Source organism: Perognathus longimembris, chromosome 21, assembly GCF_023159225.1.
Source record: "Perognathus longimembris pacificus isolate PPM17 chromosome 21, ASM2315922v1, whole genome shotgun sequence".
In the NCBI taxonomy this organism is placed as follows: Eukaryota; Metazoa; Chordata; class Mammalia; order Rodentia; family Heteromyidae; genus Perognathus; species Perognathus longimembris.
In genome coordinates this window covers 35,927,082-35,944,433 of record NC_063181.1, presented here as the reverse complement: position 1 = coordinate 35,944,433, position 17,352 = coordinate 35,927,082, and the positions used below count along the sequence as shown (strand labels likewise).

The 17,352-nt window shown below is 38.7% G+C and overlaps 1 protein-coding gene across 1 annotated transcript in view; it reads left to right on the top strand.

Moving 5' to 3' along the window:
- Unc5d (unc-5 netrin receptor D) overlaps nucleotides 1-17,352 on the top strand; it is a 536,818-nt gene that overhangs the window by 307,000 nt on the left and 212,466 nt on the right. Inside the window, exon 3 of the mRNA XM_048330402.1 lies at nucleotides 6,934-7,077. Within this exon, the coding sequence (XP_048186359.1) occupies nucleotides 6,934-7,077 (144 nt within the window). The remainder of the gene's footprint in view (nucleotides 1-6,933; nucleotides 7,078-17,352) is intronic.

Below are 17,352 nucleotides of genomic sequence, written 5' to 3'. Positions count from 1 at the left end.
TTCTCCTCTTGCCATGATCAGGCAATGCTATCAAGTTAATTTGATTTCCTCTGCCAGACACCTCTGAGATGATTAATTCTAATCTCTGGTGTGGAAGGAACTGGAGAGCTTGGGTGTATTCTCTGTTTCTGTACTTAAGTCTGAAGTTGCGGTGCTTCCGAGGAAAACGTGAAGTACTTATTATCCTGGGAAACCAGAGTATTCATTAAGCAGAGGGCATATGCACATTCAAAGAATGACTACTTTTTTGTCAGAATATATTTTAATCTTGTTGCTAGGAGGAAGGCAAAAGACATTTAGCCCTAATTAATCATCTGCCAGTAAAATAAGATACGGCTCTACCTTTTAATTATCTATATTTAATTTACTATTTTCTGTGGCATGTCAGCCCGAAGACATCAAAGCTCCCTTAAGATATGGAGGTTCAGGACCATGACAATTTTCCCTTGTATCTCATTTTTTTTCAATTGGAAAATACATGTGAGATTCATGTGTTCTTGCTAGAGGCCTGGAGCCTGGCTATAATAGCCAGGCTATGTGGTGGATGCTGTTAGAAACTTCCTATCTTAAGAAGAATACTTTCCATCTTTTCTCTGTCCATAGAAAGGGTAGCAGCCCCTCTTGCTTGGTCTTGCAGCAGCCTGTGCTTCTGCTGTCACAGCAACTACTATACTGTGTTGTCAGCGTAGGCAAAAATGTCTACCGTATTACCCGGAAGCTTGGTGAGGCCAGTGAACTTCACAGGTTGCTTGTCAGGGCTTCTCAACACCTGTCACGTGGCAGGAACACACGAGGAACTCGAGACACTTCTGTTTGCAACAAATATGATTGCAAACCTATGAATTTTTTTCTATGTTTTCTGTTATGGGACATGCAGCAATATTATAATAATAAAAAATAATAGTAAGCTAGGCACCAGTGGCTCAAGCCTGTAATCCTAGCTACTCAAGAGGCTGAGATCCGCGGACTGAAGTTTGAAGCTACACCAGACAGGAAAGTCCATGAGACTCTTACCTGCAATAAATAACTCAGAAAAATCCAGAAGTGGCACTGTGGTTCAAGTGGTAGAGTTCTAGCCTGGAGCAAAAGAAGGTCAGGGACCATGCCCGGGCCCTGTGTTCAAGCCCCAGTACTGGCAAAAAAAAAAAAAAAAAGAAAGAAAGAAAGAAAGAAAGAAAGAAAGAAAGAAAGAAAGAAAGAAAGAAAGAAAGAAAGAAAAGAAGTAATAGTAACTTAGCATCAAGATACATTGAGGAAAGTAAAGGGTTGCACAAATATTATAATAAATAACCAATAACAATAATAACAATAGAGAATCACCTGGAAGGACATTTCATGATCAGTCAAGCATATTTTCTATCCAGTCATTCTAGACAAGTAAGAGATAAATAGAACAGATGGCATTATGTAATTGGTGGATTCAATTTGTTCCAGTTGAACGGCTTGTTTTCTGTCTACTCAGCACACAGGACTAAGGAGAAGCCACCATGGAGTAAAAACGAAAGACACATAAGAGAGGGTGGCCATCAAAAGTGGAAGGTTCTTTAACACCATACACTGATGCTGTTCATGGGAAGGTTCAATTTGTTTTTCTCTCCAGGAACTGAGCAAAGCCCTATATTATTCATGCAGCTCTATCGCAATGTTTCTTTAGGGACAAAAACTGGAATTATCCTTTCCTCCATTAGTCCCCAATTATGACATTTCAATGTGGAAAGTGAGGCAGAACATAGCTGAAACACAAAGTAACGATTTCACCCAAACCACTGTGCTAGCCACCTGCTGTTTCGGTATGTTGCAGAAAACACCTTCTAGGGCAAGGGATGTTTGCTTCCTTCCAGAATGTAGCCGTTAAGTTTATTAAGTTGAGCCTACTAATAGGGAGAATTTCCAGGTGATTGAAGATGGCAAAGCTGAGAGGGAGGGGAAGTACGGAGAACTGTATCAAATCCATTGCCAGGAATATCTGAGAGTTGGCTGGTAACAATAACCACACCAAGAACTACCCTGGGCCTTGTGGAACTGATAATGAGCAGGAGATAAAAGGCACAGGGACAGATGTTTGGAGACACTGGGCTGGCACTGGCATGGTACTGAATGTTAAGTAGGATTCCAGAGTTCTTTATGTGCTACAGAGCAGGTTAGATTGTGTGGTCCTTGTATTTTAAAGTTGACCAGAAATAAATAATGTTCATTCTTTATTTCCTCTCCATTTCTTCCCTCTTTACTTGCACATTTCTCTTTCCTGAAGAGTAAAGCCTCTACCTTCAATTGGTTTGAAAATTCTCAAAGTTTAGTCTCCCAACAGGATTAGACCTGCTAAAAGTAACTAGTGTTTTCTATCTGATAAATAAGGAGATTACAGCAATAACTGCTGTCAGCATTTTTCTCATTTAAACAAATAAAGCTGACAAATGATGAAGTTCTGTGCTGCTCTGTTATGTTTAGTACATGCAGAGCAATTATTCATCTGCTGCCAACATTAGTCTATCTACAACTAAACCATCCACCAGCTTAGAAAGCTTATTAGCATATCAGTACTGTAGTCATATTTTTATATTCTGTAAGACTCTACTCCATAACAAAGGCTGATGGGTATAATTTGTACCATAATTTAAAGGGTTGGACTTTTCTGTGCTGATTAGAGTTATGCAAGTTACCCGGTACAGTGCTACTCTTATTTATGAGATGCCGCCTTTTATTTGCCTGGCATTTTTGTACCACTATAGCATTTATTTTTATGAACAAGTTTTTGCCACCTCTGGAGAAATATGAAGTATGTGGCTGTCTCTGTATTCAGCTCTGGTGGGTGTACTTTCGTGGAGAAAAAGATGGTGGGAAACTCTATTTAAGTAGTATCCTTAAATAGCACTGTTTTTCGTGGATGTTTCCCATGTGTTAATGTATATACATACATATATACATATGCATGCACATATGTAAATATGTGTATATAGCAAGAGAAGTGAAGATTTGAGAAATAGCATACTGGTTGTGTCCTTATTGAACTAGAGCTAATTTGGTTTTATAGGAAAATGTAGAGGAGATGAAAGTATTTAAGTTTCTCCTGAAAGGCACAGATTGACAGAAACCAAAGACCTCATGCTAGAAGGCAGCTTAATCAAGAGAGGCAAAAAATTTTAATTGTATATTAATACCACTAGTGACCTGCCACCTTTGATATGCCTGATATAAAATATATACCAGAAGCACTGATTTACATCAGCTTTTCTGAGAAGACCCCCATGCGGAATTCTACTATACTCTAGTAACTGAGCTGTCCTAATGCTGAAATGGTGAGGTTAGAATTTTCTTTCCTACCATGATTCCTCTGAATGAGATGTGGCAAACAATGACAACAATGGGTTGTGATTGGTAAGGTTCAGTTTGTTGGTTATGCTATCCCAAATAAGTTTGCCACCCTCCTTGTGTGATAATCACATTTTCTAGCTGCCTGCTGATTTTATGAGACTGCTGTGATCAGGGATGTTCACTCCCAGAGGTAGCAGAGAACCTACCTGACATCTTTCTTGACTTTCATGTACAAACCCACCAGTACACAGCCTGCATCTCTTCTTCAGGTAGCTTCTCTACTGCAAGCCACTGGTCTCCTGCCTCAACTTCAGTACCAGGCAGTTAACTAGGGCTGGTCACTGTGCCCTAGAACCCATGGACAGCATCAAACCCAGCCCATCCTAAGCCTGTCTATGCTGCCTTGTCAGTTCTCCTTCATGGGAACCAGCACTTATCTGCACTCTTCCTGCCCCTTTGCCTCCAAGCCACCCTGCCCACCTCCCTCAGCACTGACGGCCCGCTGTACTTATTTCTAAGTATCAGTAGGGTGAGCTTCTTCCACCATGACGGTGATTCCAGTCTGCGTGTCTCCATGTCTGCATGTCACCACCCTTAACTGGAATAAATCATGACTTGGTACTTGAGGCCTATCTTCCTGGCTACACAGGAGGCTAGGATCTAAGGATCTGGGTTCAGAACCAGCCTGGAAAGTCTGTGAGACTCATTTCTCTACTTAATCACCAAAAAGTGAGAAGTGGAGCTGTGGCTCAAGGGGTAGAGTTCTAGCCTTAAGCAAACACCTCTTGGGGGCAGCACCTAAGTCCTGAGCTCAAGACTCAGGGTGGGCACCAATCAACCAATCAATCAATCATCAGATTTGGGTGTTCCTGAAATGCCATTGTGATATGATTCAGTAATAACTGTTTGGAGCTGTAGATGTAGGTGCTTTTGATTTCTAGTTTGGATATGACAAGTCTGAAACATTTTGAGATGGCTACATTTGTGACTTACAGGAAATTGATAGCTTAGATGGACTTACAGGAGGGAGAAAATCAGAAAATGATTGTGTGTAGGCTTAAAGTTCAATATCCAGTACCAACAGCAATAATAAATGCAAAAAAACCCCAACAGAGACAGGGATGAAGGGAGGGTGGGAGAGAAGTGGGAAGGAAGGGAGGGAGGGAAGGAATAAAGGGAAGGAGGGAAATGTTTCATCCAATCTGCTTTCTATCTTAACCAAGTTTTCAAATTGCTGTATGTTGTCTTTCTATGATATACTCCTCCTGTACCTGCTGATTCCTTCTTTCTCCTTTCCTTGCTGTTGTCCCCTAATCTCTTCACTTTTCCTTTTTCTTTATAATGCTTTCTCTTATCACACATTATTAATAATAGACTGTTGGTCTGTTGGGATATTCCCCATGGCTGACTAACTCTCTACCTTCATCTGCTCTTTAAATCCTGCTATTCCTGAGCCCAAATCCTGGTTGCCCCTGAGTCACTGGCTCATTTTCTGTAAGCTGACGCTGTATCTCCTGAATTTCTCTTGATTTGAAAGGAAAAGCATACTTAGAAACTTAGTATTTTTTTACCTACTCCATGTGTCAATCGTATTTCCACAATTCAGAGTAAGCAAGGCACTGGGATAGAACTGAACTGAATTGTATATAATGCTAGTTTAGGTGTAAGGCAGAAGCAAGGCCACAGTCCACATGTTCCACATACAACTTCTGTGTGGACAAATGACCCCGACTGGCTTAAGTCGTATTTTCTTATGTGCAACCTAGCATTACAGTAGCACACATTGGCTCTGTGCACTGTGAGAAGGTAATAATGAAGAGATTGAGGCTTATCACAATGCTGAAGCGATTGAGGCTTATCATGATGCTGAGCTCTGAAGTAGAGGCAATTTAGTGAGAGAATCCTTAGCTTCCACACAGCCATCTCACAGGGCATGGTGCAGTGTCTTCTGGGCTTGGAGAACACAACTATCAAGGTCTTTGGCCTGTTGGTCATGAATTCACTGTTCGTCCAGTGAGGAGTATCCCCTTTGTTCCAGTGACTCCATGAAAGGTGACCACTCTTCCCAAAGGCTTGATGGTTCTTTTTTTTTTTTTTTCAAATTTTTATTATCAAACTGATGTACAGAGAGGTTACAGTTTCATACGTTAGGCATTGGATACATTTCTTGTACTGTTTGTTACCTTGTCCCTTCCCCCCTCCTCCTCCCACTTTCCCTTTCCCCCCCTTAGGTGTTCAGTTCAGCAAGTATTGCTTTTGTAGTTGTTTGTCTTTTTTTTTACCCTGTGTCTCTCAATTTTGGTATTCCCTTTCAATTTCCTACTTCTAATACCAGTATACACGGTTTCCAACATACTCAGATAAGATTACATAGATAGCGTAGGTACAACCACAGGAAGGTGATACAAGAACAACATCAATAATAGAAGCTACAGATACACATGGGACGTTGAAAGTAGTTACAACTGTGATATAACAATCGTTTCCATAACATGGAGTTCATTTCACTTAGCATCATCTTATGTGATCATAAGGGTATAGCTATTGGGCCCTTGTGATGCTCTGCTATGACTTGCTTGATGGTTCTTTTTTTATTTTTTTATTATTTTTTTATTTTTTTGCCAGTCCTGGGTCTTGGACTCAAGGCCTGAGCACTGTCCCTGGCTTCTTTTTGCTCAAGGCTAGCACTCTGCCACTTGAGCCACAGCGCCACTTCTGGCCGTTTTTTTCTGTATATGTGGTGCTGGGGAATTGAACCCAGGGCCTCATGTATACGAGGCAAGCACTCTTGCCACTAGGCCATATCCCTAGCCCCTGCTTGATGGTTCTTGATCAAACGTAGAAAGGTGTTTTCATTCTACAGTCAGACATTACAAGAGATTATGCTTAGGAAGAGAATGAAAAATTGCACAGAGCAATTAAAAGATTACAGTTAAAATAGCTTTACCCAAGTTCACAGATGTATCATTTGTGGTTGTTTTTTTTTTTCTTTCCATAAAATCCTTTCTGCTATGCTTATACCATTGCTACAGGGATTTCCCTGATTTCGTTCCACCATTCTTCTTCTCCTCGCAGACCTTTTTTTTTTAAAAAAAAAATCTCATTGACTTTGTTGTATTGAACTCTTGGTGCTGAGGTTTTGGCCTTTTCTGGAAGTCCCAGTGTATTCTTCCTAACTCCACACACTCCTCTTCTTTTTTCTAAAGCACACAGTGACAGTCACTGTGCTGCCAGGAGGGACAGTTAGATCAACCTGAATCTGTCTCTGAGGTTGGCATGTTGACACCTCTTTTGATTCTAGCATCTCAGCAATCAACTTTAGCACTATACTCATAGTGTGTTTTACACAACGGAAGACAAAGACTAAGCACCGAGGCACGGTACTAGAAAACTACCAGATTGCATTGGAGCCGGGTGGTCGGAAATACTTGATATGTGGCTTTCAAGCCTTCTCAGCTGGTGGAATTTAATTAGCAGTATGATATTATTGTCAAGGTAATTAAAACGTTGCCTTGATTAAAAACAGAATTGTGTAATTAAAAAGAAAAGGGTTGGCTAACCTGAACTTGATGTTTCAGAAATCCAGGGGCCTCAGATGATTTTCTCTCTCTCCCTCATCAGGCTTGAAGGTCCGGGAGGTGTTCATCAATGTCACTAGACAGCAGGTGGAGGACTTCCATGGACCAGAGGACTACTGGTGCCAGTGCGTAGCTTGGAGCCACCTGGGAACCTCCAAAAGCAGAAAGGCCTCTGTGCGCATCGCCTGTAAGTACGCTCCATGTGGCCTTGTCTCGAAGCTACATGCACAAGAGTTAAAGAGCGCAGAAGAGGGACTCTGGAAATGCCATGGGCCCCTGCAGAATGTAGAGCAGAGGGCAGCAAGAAACCGTCAGAGCTCTCCTGTCTCCACCACATTTACTCTTTTAAAACTGTATTTTAAATGTTTGATCATTTCCTGTGGAGGACAATCAGCAAATCAGTTTGGCTAAGAGATTCTGCCTAGATTGTCAGAATGCAGGTGTCTCAACAATGCCAGGCAAAGATGTTCCTGGGAATGAGAAACCCACACAAATGGATTTTGCTGCTCCCATCAGTGACAAAGTTCAGGGGTGCCGCGGAGGGGAAGAGGTGATGAATGACTGTTTACTGTACTTTCCCGCAAATCTGCAAAAATAAGACATTAAAGAAGTTTTGTAGCCTACTGTTAAATTTCTTCTCTCTGAATCTTAAAACATGGAAATGGGTTTTAAAACTGCATTTGTTTGACCCACGGAGGGCTAGGGGAGAAAAAAAGAAATACACACTTGAAAAATAATGAAGAAGAAAGAACGAAAATTGCTTTTCCGCAGAGTCCAAGGTTTCTTTATCATATTTCAGCATCAGTGTTTTTATAATCCAAACCAGATTTATAAATGCACTAACTTCTCCTCCTGTAAAATGTTGTCCTTCTACCATTTCCAATTTTCCCACCTCCAAGGATCCCCCATAAACCTCGTGTGCAAGCTCAGGAGTAGAAAGGCCCCTGAAGAAGGAACTGAAGAGGAGGAGGGCAAAGATGGTTATTGTTGTTTTATTCAAATAGCATCTTTTGAGAGTGCCATAAAGTATACGGTACGAGAGGGATTTATTTGCGGACTCAAGGAATTCTTCACAGCAGCTGCTGATGGTTTAGGGATTAAGAATTGGAGTGAATTGCTATTTGCAGAGACATTTATGTTTCCTGGGAAATGAAATCTTCCTCGTAAAATATGGATTTCACCTTCATGGTACTGGCAATTTGGGAGGCCTCCCCTAGAAGCTATGTGGGGGCCTCAAAGGGCAGAGAGAACCAGTCACTTCATAAGCTGTGCTGATGATGTGAGGGGGACATATTGCTTCTATAGTTATTTAGTTAATTAATTTCAGTTAAGTAACATTTTGTGGCTTTAAAGTAGTGGTCAGCAAAGTGAGGGAATGTGTTTGCATTATGCTTCACATGATAAATACATTCTTGTGCTTCCTGGATGGCCTTGCTGAGGGTAGCCAGAGTTCTTGGCTTCACTCAAGCTAAAATAGTTATCTGCTGGGCTCTGTCCAAATAGAAAAGAGGCAAAGCTGAGTGGGATTTGATCTGGGGTCCCTTTAATTTCTTCCATCTCTGGTTCACTTACCCTCTACTTTTTCCTCCCTTCTCTGAGGCCCACGTCCCCTGTCCTTTGTGTCATTATGAATAACATACTCTTGTTCACTTGCCTCTCGTGTGTTCCACCTCCTGTCTCAATTTCTGATTGTCCTTGCCTACTAGAAAGCTCCTCATTTTTGCTTAAAAAGTTTACTAAAGAATGAAATAAATCCATTTCTATTTATTTTCCAGCATTCTGACCTTATACCTGAATCCTTGCAGATGCTTTGATGTTTGTCTATGTGTTTCACACTTGACTTTTTGACACAAGATTTGCCCCTGCCACCTTAAGTTTCACACGTGTGTTGGCATGATGGCAAAGAGTTCAGAGTCTGCTGTCCAGTTGGTTCGTTTCTACCTCACGACTTCTTCGTTTTGTACAGCAGACCGTGAATAGTGTGTCATCATTAATGTCTTCATCAACGCATAAGGATCTATGTCATGGAATTATTGTGTGAGTGAGAGGAAGGGAAAACAATCCCTCATCTAACACTATCCCTGGTACAGCGTTGGCATTTATCCACTGTCCCACTGATGCCTTGTGATGTGTTCTCTTCTGTAGCTAGAGCATTGATTACCTGTGCCTTTGTTAACCCGTACTGAAGCTAACGGAACTGAATTGGGTATTTTGGTGCTTTAGTACTTTTTTATGCAGATTATATTGTATTGAGCTTTTATAAAAAAAAGTTTTCTAAGGCAACTGTAAAAACACTTACTACTCTTCCCGAGCATGATAGGATCAAAGAATTCCTAACAATTTAGATAATCATAAGATACTTCCATAGGAAAAAAAAAATCTTTCTAAACTCTCCAGAGATCTGAAAGTATCATTCTCAGGGCTGGGAGTATGGCCTAGTGGTAAAGTTTTTGCCTCGTATAAAAGGATCATTATACGATATACAGATTTGTATATAATAAAGATGTGATATTTTCAAGGAAGAGTATCTAAACATCACCAAAGTCTCAATGAAGCAATATATTTAATGTATTCTCTTTTAGTGTTTACAGCATTTTAAAATTCATTCCCATGTAGCAAGTGAGAGTTCTTTAATTTATTTAAAATTATTTATGCAAGTCAAGACATGATTTGTCATTAAATATTACATTTGACTTGGGGACCAGTATATATTAAAATGTAAATTGAATTTTAAGTAGTATAATGGTATCAAAAGTATGAGGGAAAGGCTGCCTTCAGGACCTTCCTTAGAATTTTTTTTTATTTCCGTGAGCAAATATTGCACTCTACAAAAAATAATTTTCATGTTTTATTAGCGTACAAGAGAAGATTCTGGCCATTATTTGCAAGCACTTCTCAGAAAATAACACATTATACATAAAGAGAATCTTTACTCCCAATAAATAAAAAGACAAATTAGATGTAATTGTCACTGTGTTTCTTCCTTGTAAGATTGGTTTTTATAAGTACTAGAGACAATATGTGAATGTAGTTTATTACTCTGATGACAGTCATCTTGAGGGGACTTTGCAAAATTAATATCATTTTATATTACTCATTAAATTGTTCCAATTCAACGTCAAAAGTGCTTATGCTCTCCTCATCTAGCCAAGCATCCATTAAAAATTTAAGCAATTTAAAAATTGCATTCGGCAAAACCTCCACGGCAATTCCCTTGAGGGGTATATTGATGGAACTGTACTGAATCAAGGAAGTTAGAAATCATGGAAGGGTTAACATTGATCAAGATGCATTGTCCTCACAAATTAATCCCTTTGTACAATTATGTAAAGATAATTAAAAACAAAGCAATATAAAAGTATTCTATTTTAAAGGTAAACAATATAAGCAAAATTATGCTATTTGTATAATTCATATGCTCATTAGCCATTTACCCTATGAAGCACATAGTTAAGTTTTCAAAACACTGACTTCTACCCCAGGCATCCTGGATCAGAAGCTGTTTTGTTTTGTTTTTTGCCAGTCCTGGGGCTTGAACTCAGGGCCTGAGCACTGTCCCTGGATTCTTTTTGCTCAAGGCTAGCCCTCTACCACTTGAGCCACAGTGCCACTTCCGGCTTTTTTTTTCTGTATTTGTAGTGCTGAGGAATCAAACCCAGGGCTTCATGTATACGAGGCAAGCACTTTACCACTAAGCCATATTCCCAGGCCCTGGATCAGACTCTGAAAGAAACTAGGTATACAGCAAGTCAAACAAGTGATTGCATTATCTTTGAGGTTTCTTACCTACAAAGAATGACCTGCAAACTTCAGTATAGGTCCAAATAAGACAAAATATGACCCTAATAAAACACTGGGGATTCAATCACAATCATCTGGTCAGTCTATTCGAGGTCTGTCCATAATTTTATAGACCTTGGTCTGAGTACTTTGAGAAAATAGTCTCTGGAATACTTTTAAGAAGCACTGGTTGGAAAATATTGATTTAATCCATTTTATAAGCCTTCTTCATTTAATGTGTTCCAAGTGGTTAGACCAAAAGGCACCGAGCTGATGGCGGATCTGGAACCTGATCTGTCCTTTTAACGGCATCCCCCTGCCCCCCCCACCACCACCCCAGTGTTCTTCATGCTGAACCCTATGGATTCTTTTCTATGAAGTGAGTGTTTGAGAGCCATAATAGCAAAGCCTGTAGGCATTTGAGTATTTCCTTGAGGAAAGCAGTGATTAATTTCCATGATCATTTCAGTTATAAGTATATTCCATTCCTCCTCATGGACAAGTTCTAGTACACACAGACACACAGACACACAGACACACACACACACACACACACACACACACACACACACACTGTTTTGTAAGAGCCCAAGTGTATCTCATCTTAAACTCTTAAACTATTGTTTTCCTTTTAACCACTCACAAAACGCTTTCTGCCTGTCCAACTGTCTGGGGCAGGAAAGAGCTGAGTCCCAGTTTCTAGGGTGATTTTATAAAGGTAAAAATAAACAAGTAAGGCCAACCTACCTTTACCCCCAATAAGCTGGCAGAACTGTGTCTCCAGGGAACGATTCTCATAGCCCTCCTGAGTCCGTCTGGTCTAGCCGGGCTGGAAGGAGATGTCACACCCTGGCATCTGCTGCTTTGGCTACTGGAGTATTCAATCATTCGTACTTGTTTATTTTCATGGGTGAACATTTGGCAGATTAGCTCTTTCTTTTATTACTCATTTTTCTTTCTCTTCTTTGTTCGCTTATAAAATATGGTGCTTGTATCATTAACTCTTGGCCCTGCGAAACCTTCTTGATGCTTTTTCCTCTGATTTGGGAGTTGGGACTGGGAAATAAAAGAAACATTTCTGTGTTATAGTCAAGCCTGTTATTGCAAGCTGGCCACGTGAAAGAAAACATTGCAGGAAACCACGATGTTTTGTTGATTTTCTATTTTTACAAAACTATAAAATTTGATATGTACTGAATAAAATTTAAATATGCTGCTTATTTGAGATGGTTAGACAAAAATGTCTATGCATAAAGCCAAGAATGAATGAAGAAACTAGAAAGAGTCTCATTTAAGAGCTGTAAGACTCTCTACTTTTACATGGCCATAGTAAAATCAAGATTGTTTTCTTTTTTAGGACATCTATCTATCTATCTATCTATCTATCTGACAGATAGATAGATAAATAGATTGTGTGTGTGCTTTATGTGTGTATGTATATATATGTGTATATATACATACCACCCTTAAAAAGGAAATAATATATTACATATTCGCATACTATATATGTATTCTATATAATATATGTAATCTAAATAATATATAATATAATATATTATAATATAATATTCTAAATAATATGCATAATCAAGAAAGGCATCTATCTAATTAAACCTCCATTATATATTCTTGTCTCATGCCTTTGATAATTTCATCCGTTAAGAACTGCCAATGGCCTTCCTCCTTCTATCTATAAAATTAAGCATAAAATAATAATATAATAATATTCAGCTTCAGCCCTTTCGTACATTTCATCTTTTCCCCCACAACATCCTTAAGAGTGTGCTGTGCTCTACCTGAGTGACATAGCTTAGATGTTTCAGTTCTGGTATGTGACTCTTGCTTTCCTTTCCTTGCTTTGCCTCTCTTCTTTCCCCTGGAACAATCCATAATCTTTTCTCTTCCTATCTAATGCCCAGTGTCTATGTCCAAATCCCATGTTGCATACAGTCTCCTTCAAAACACCCAGCCTATGTGTCTCCTAACCCTGGTGACCACATACCAAGCCAGCCTTGACAAGGCAACTCTGCAGCTTCCACAGCTCCAAATACCTTGAATTCCAAGTATCCACACTTAGGTCCCACAGCATTTTCTTATATTTCTCCCACAATCTGAATGTAACTTATCTAATATCAACTCGCTTTGATGTTATTTATGGATTTATTTCTCTTGTTTGATTGCAAAATGCTTCAAGATTCAACCTGTTATATCTTGACTTCTGAATCTACTACAGACTTGATGTATCATCTTCATATTATAAATTTGTGATTGGTGGAAAAGCAGCCCCATGTGTACAGGTTCTGTAAGGAAGCATGTGTTAGGCACTGAACGCAGCTCAGAATGAGCCCTGGGCTGCCCACCTCTGCCTTCTCTGCTCCAATCCTCTCCATTGAGAACCTAGAACATATTCTCAGGTACAGAAATCTGTGGAAACACCAATCCTCATAAATGTTATAAATTACACAAAAGATTGAAACCTTGCTTTCTCTCCCCATGGAAGAGGCAAATGAAAAAAGATAATATTTTCTTTGGCCAAAGATCAATCTTTCCTATAGTCAAAATGTGAGGCCACTAGTTGAAGGCTTAAGAGATTCAATCCACAAGCTATTAAATAAGGCATGCGATTCTATGTAACTTTTTGGGACACACACATGTGATATCTCAGAGAAATCCATTTCCATAAGCAATAGTTATATAATAAGGAAATCATTGGCTAGAGTGCCTGGAGACACAATGAAATTGTCTCATGCAAAACTAAGGAATTATCCTTGTTTGTTCCAAAGCCAGAGGCATCCTCACAGGAGCTAAGTTTAAGGTGGCCTATTTGGAGTAGTGTTCACGGTGATGCAGTCTGGCAGTGATTAGAGAAAGAATTACTGCATTAGATATGTAGGAGAGGGATGCACAAATCATTTGATTTTAATTCAGACTTTCAAAAAGTTGCGACATAAGAGAAGAATTCCTGTAAACTCTTTACTGAGAATCTTCACATATGAACATTTTACCACATTTGCTTCAGCATTAAGGCTCTTTCTGTGTTTATCTGTGCTATCATTCCCATTTAATGATGATATATATTCTGACAACTGCATCAAGAAGCAATTTCAGACTTACACAGATTTAGATGGTATAGATCTGGCAATTCATGTAGCCTCTTGATGCAGTCAGGAGATGTGGTAGACACAAGATATAAGAGGCTGCTAGCCTAACCGGATATATTTTACTGTTATACAATAAAATTCTATTTTAATAAGTAGTAGTTCAGTTTACCATTATAATAAAATATGTGAGAGGAAATAAATCAGTACAAATTATACATAAGTATTATCAAATACTATATCTCTTGTGTAATTGTATATGCTATATGATTGTATGACTAGCAGAGCAATAGTTTTGTTGACGTAAGCATCCCAGTAAACATTTGAGTACTACATGGAGCTGTAGTGTTATAGCAGGTGCAACGTCACTAAGCAACAGGAACCTTTACATATAAGGAGATTACAATGTAGAATGTACACACATTCATTGATCTAATTATAAAGAGCATATGACTTTATGGCTATTTGTATATAGACAATAACCTACATCGTTTATGCCTGAGTGTAGTTGTAAGGCATGGCAATAGTGCTTTCTCCTAAAAACCACATTGGATATATTTTTAAAAAACAAGTCTATTTTCTGACAGAGATCTAGTATAATTATCAGCAATTAGTACTGACATAATACTATTCTCCAATGTAAAAGTCTTATTCACAATTTTTGAATCATCCAGAAATATCTCCAGTAGCAAACAAAACTCCTCATTCATGTGTATAGTGGTTAATTTTCATTGTCAGCTTAATTGGTTTGTGAGATTCCTATGGAATTAGTCAAACACACCTCAAAGTGTTTCCTTCATGGTGTTTCTCGAGATAGGTCCTAAGGGCCAAGACTTGATAGATTAATCTTTTGGTAGATTAATAATCTAATGGAATAACTGGAGGTGGTAACAGAGGAGGTACAGCCTAGTTAGAGGAAATAGGTCACAGTGCTTTCTTAGAGGCTGGCACTTGTCTTGACCCCTTCTTGCATGTTCTCTCTTCTTTGTCTCTGCCCTGAGATGAGCAGCTCTCTCCCACCACAGCTCCTGCTGCCCAGACAAGCACATGTGACCAAACAGCCATAAACCAAATCCTCTAAAACTGTGATAATTCCTCCCTTGAAGTTATCTCAACCTTTGAGTCCTGCCAACAAGGAAAGCTGACCAGCACCGTGTGTGACCTTCAGTTCTGAGGTCTCTTGTGCTTCCTTTTGTCTCGATAATTCCTTGGTGTCTCTTTTGTCTTTTGTGACTTTGACTTTTGAAGAATAAAGGTCAGTTATTTTGTATAATGTCACTCAATGTAAATATGTAATAAAGCAATGACAGCTACCCTAGAAGAAGTAGAAGTTCCTTCAGCCAGATCTGGGATAATTTGATATCAAATTAAATGGTACTAAAGGATTTTAATTCATTAAATAAGAATCTACGCAGGGATTTTTACAGGATACTTTCAAAAGGTCTGAGTGAATATAAGTAGGAGGAAAGGGAGGGTTCTCCCATACTTTACAACAAAGATGTCTGTTAAAATATCAATTCAGATAAATAGCATATGGAGGCTCCAACTAGGGGATAAAAGTTGCAAGAGTAGCAGGATGTTAACATCTCAGTCTAGCTACCTGCAAGATACATATTAATTATAAAAGAGGAGCCAGTAATTTAGAAGGTGATCACATAGCACCTTGATCACATAGTCAGAGTTAATATCTCTAGCAATGGGAGGATCAACAGTGTGTGTCCTCAGGTGACAAACTCAGAGATTTAATTAAGTCAGTAGTATTTCTTCTTTAATACAATAGTTTGTATTTAACAACAAGAGTCCATATTGGACAAACTACAATAGAGAACACTTTATATGACAGATCATTGATAACTATGTATTTTCTCAAAATATTATTTGCATAGAGGCCAATGTCACAGTGTCATGGGAACAAGTGACCCACAAATTAGATGAGACACATTTTTCTGATCCCCTGTGTATCCAGAGGTGGAGGATTTCCTGGACACAAACTATGGTCCTTACAGGTGGCAAGCTCATCTGAGATTATAGCAGATTGTTTTTATAAAGTATGCACATCCTCCTGTATTTTTTTTTTTTGCCAGTCCTCGGGCTTGAACTCAGGGCCTGAGCACTGTCCCGGGCTTCTTTTTGCTCAAGGCTAGCACTCTACCACTTGAGCCACCACACCACTTCCAGCTTTTTCTATATATGTGGTGCTGAGGAATCAAACCCAGGGCTTCATATATATGAGGCAAGCACTTTACCACTAGGCCATGTTCCCAGCCCTCTCCTGTATTCTTTATGTCATTTATCTCTGAATCACTTGTAACACCTAATACACACTGGAGCATTCCTTCTATAAAATACTTGGGACCAAGGTCTTTCAGATTTTAAAGTCTATTGGATTTGGGAATATTTTCATAGCTTTTACAGATTGAGCATTCCTATCCCTAACATTCAAAATCAGAAATGCTCCAAAATCCAAAGTGTGTCCATCATCAGATTTCAGAGTCTTAGAATTTCAGATTTTTAAAAAAAAATTGGAATGCCGTACCCATACAATGTAAAGTCTATGTGAACTCTTATGTTGCATTGTTTAGGAAATAATGACGAGGAAGATGTCTATCTATTCAGTAGGGCCAATTAAAAATATATTCATGTACATATACATATGTGTATATATGTATATACATATGTGTATAAATACAAGTTAAAGTCGATTAAATCACTGATTGTGCAGTCCACATATTTAGAGTGTGAGCTATATTATTCTTTAGGTCAGTAAATGTAGATATGTAAGTCATGTCATAGAGCACTATACTGAATGAATTCTGAAGATCTAGGCTTTCCCCATCTTCTTTGCTTCTACCCAAAATGACCTAGGAAGATGACTTTTTCTCCTCTGCCATTATGGACTCTACTCTTCACCAGAGAGTGTGAGAACTCCTGAACTAGAAGAAGAGAGTGGAATCACCATACAAAATTGAGACAAATTGTTCTGCTCTTACTGAATACATACGTATTTGATAACCTTAAAGTTGAGGACTACTGAGTGAGAAGTAATGACTTTACAATATTTATAGCTATTGGAAAATAAATTTTTCCCAAGTAATGTTCCTTCATGCTATTTATTGCCAATGTTAATTTTACCAAAAAGAATTTATGGAAATATAGTCATTACCTTTGTAGGCAATCATAGCTTAATTCCAGTCTTTGTTCTTGTGGCAGAATTCACCTTAATGTTCCTGGCAAATGTCCAGGTCTATACAAAAAAAAAGCTAGTAAAATTTTATCAGGAAAGAAATTATAGGTTTTATTTTAACTTACTTTTCACTATATCCATTAAGTAATTCCAGTGGCATATAATGTCCACTGTTGATGAACAAAACAAAAACTCAAAGGTAATCTTAAAATGAGGTAATTTAAAGGTTAATCTTTGAGAACTCAGAGCCTAGTAATTTTCTTAGATTAATTTTACTTCTATCACAGTAAAGAAAAAGAGTACATTCTAGAAGCTTGTTAAGTGGGAAGGAATGTTCACAGAGGAAAGGAAGTGTCAGGCATCTGTAACTAGGTAGCACAGGGGTAAGATACTTCCTGCT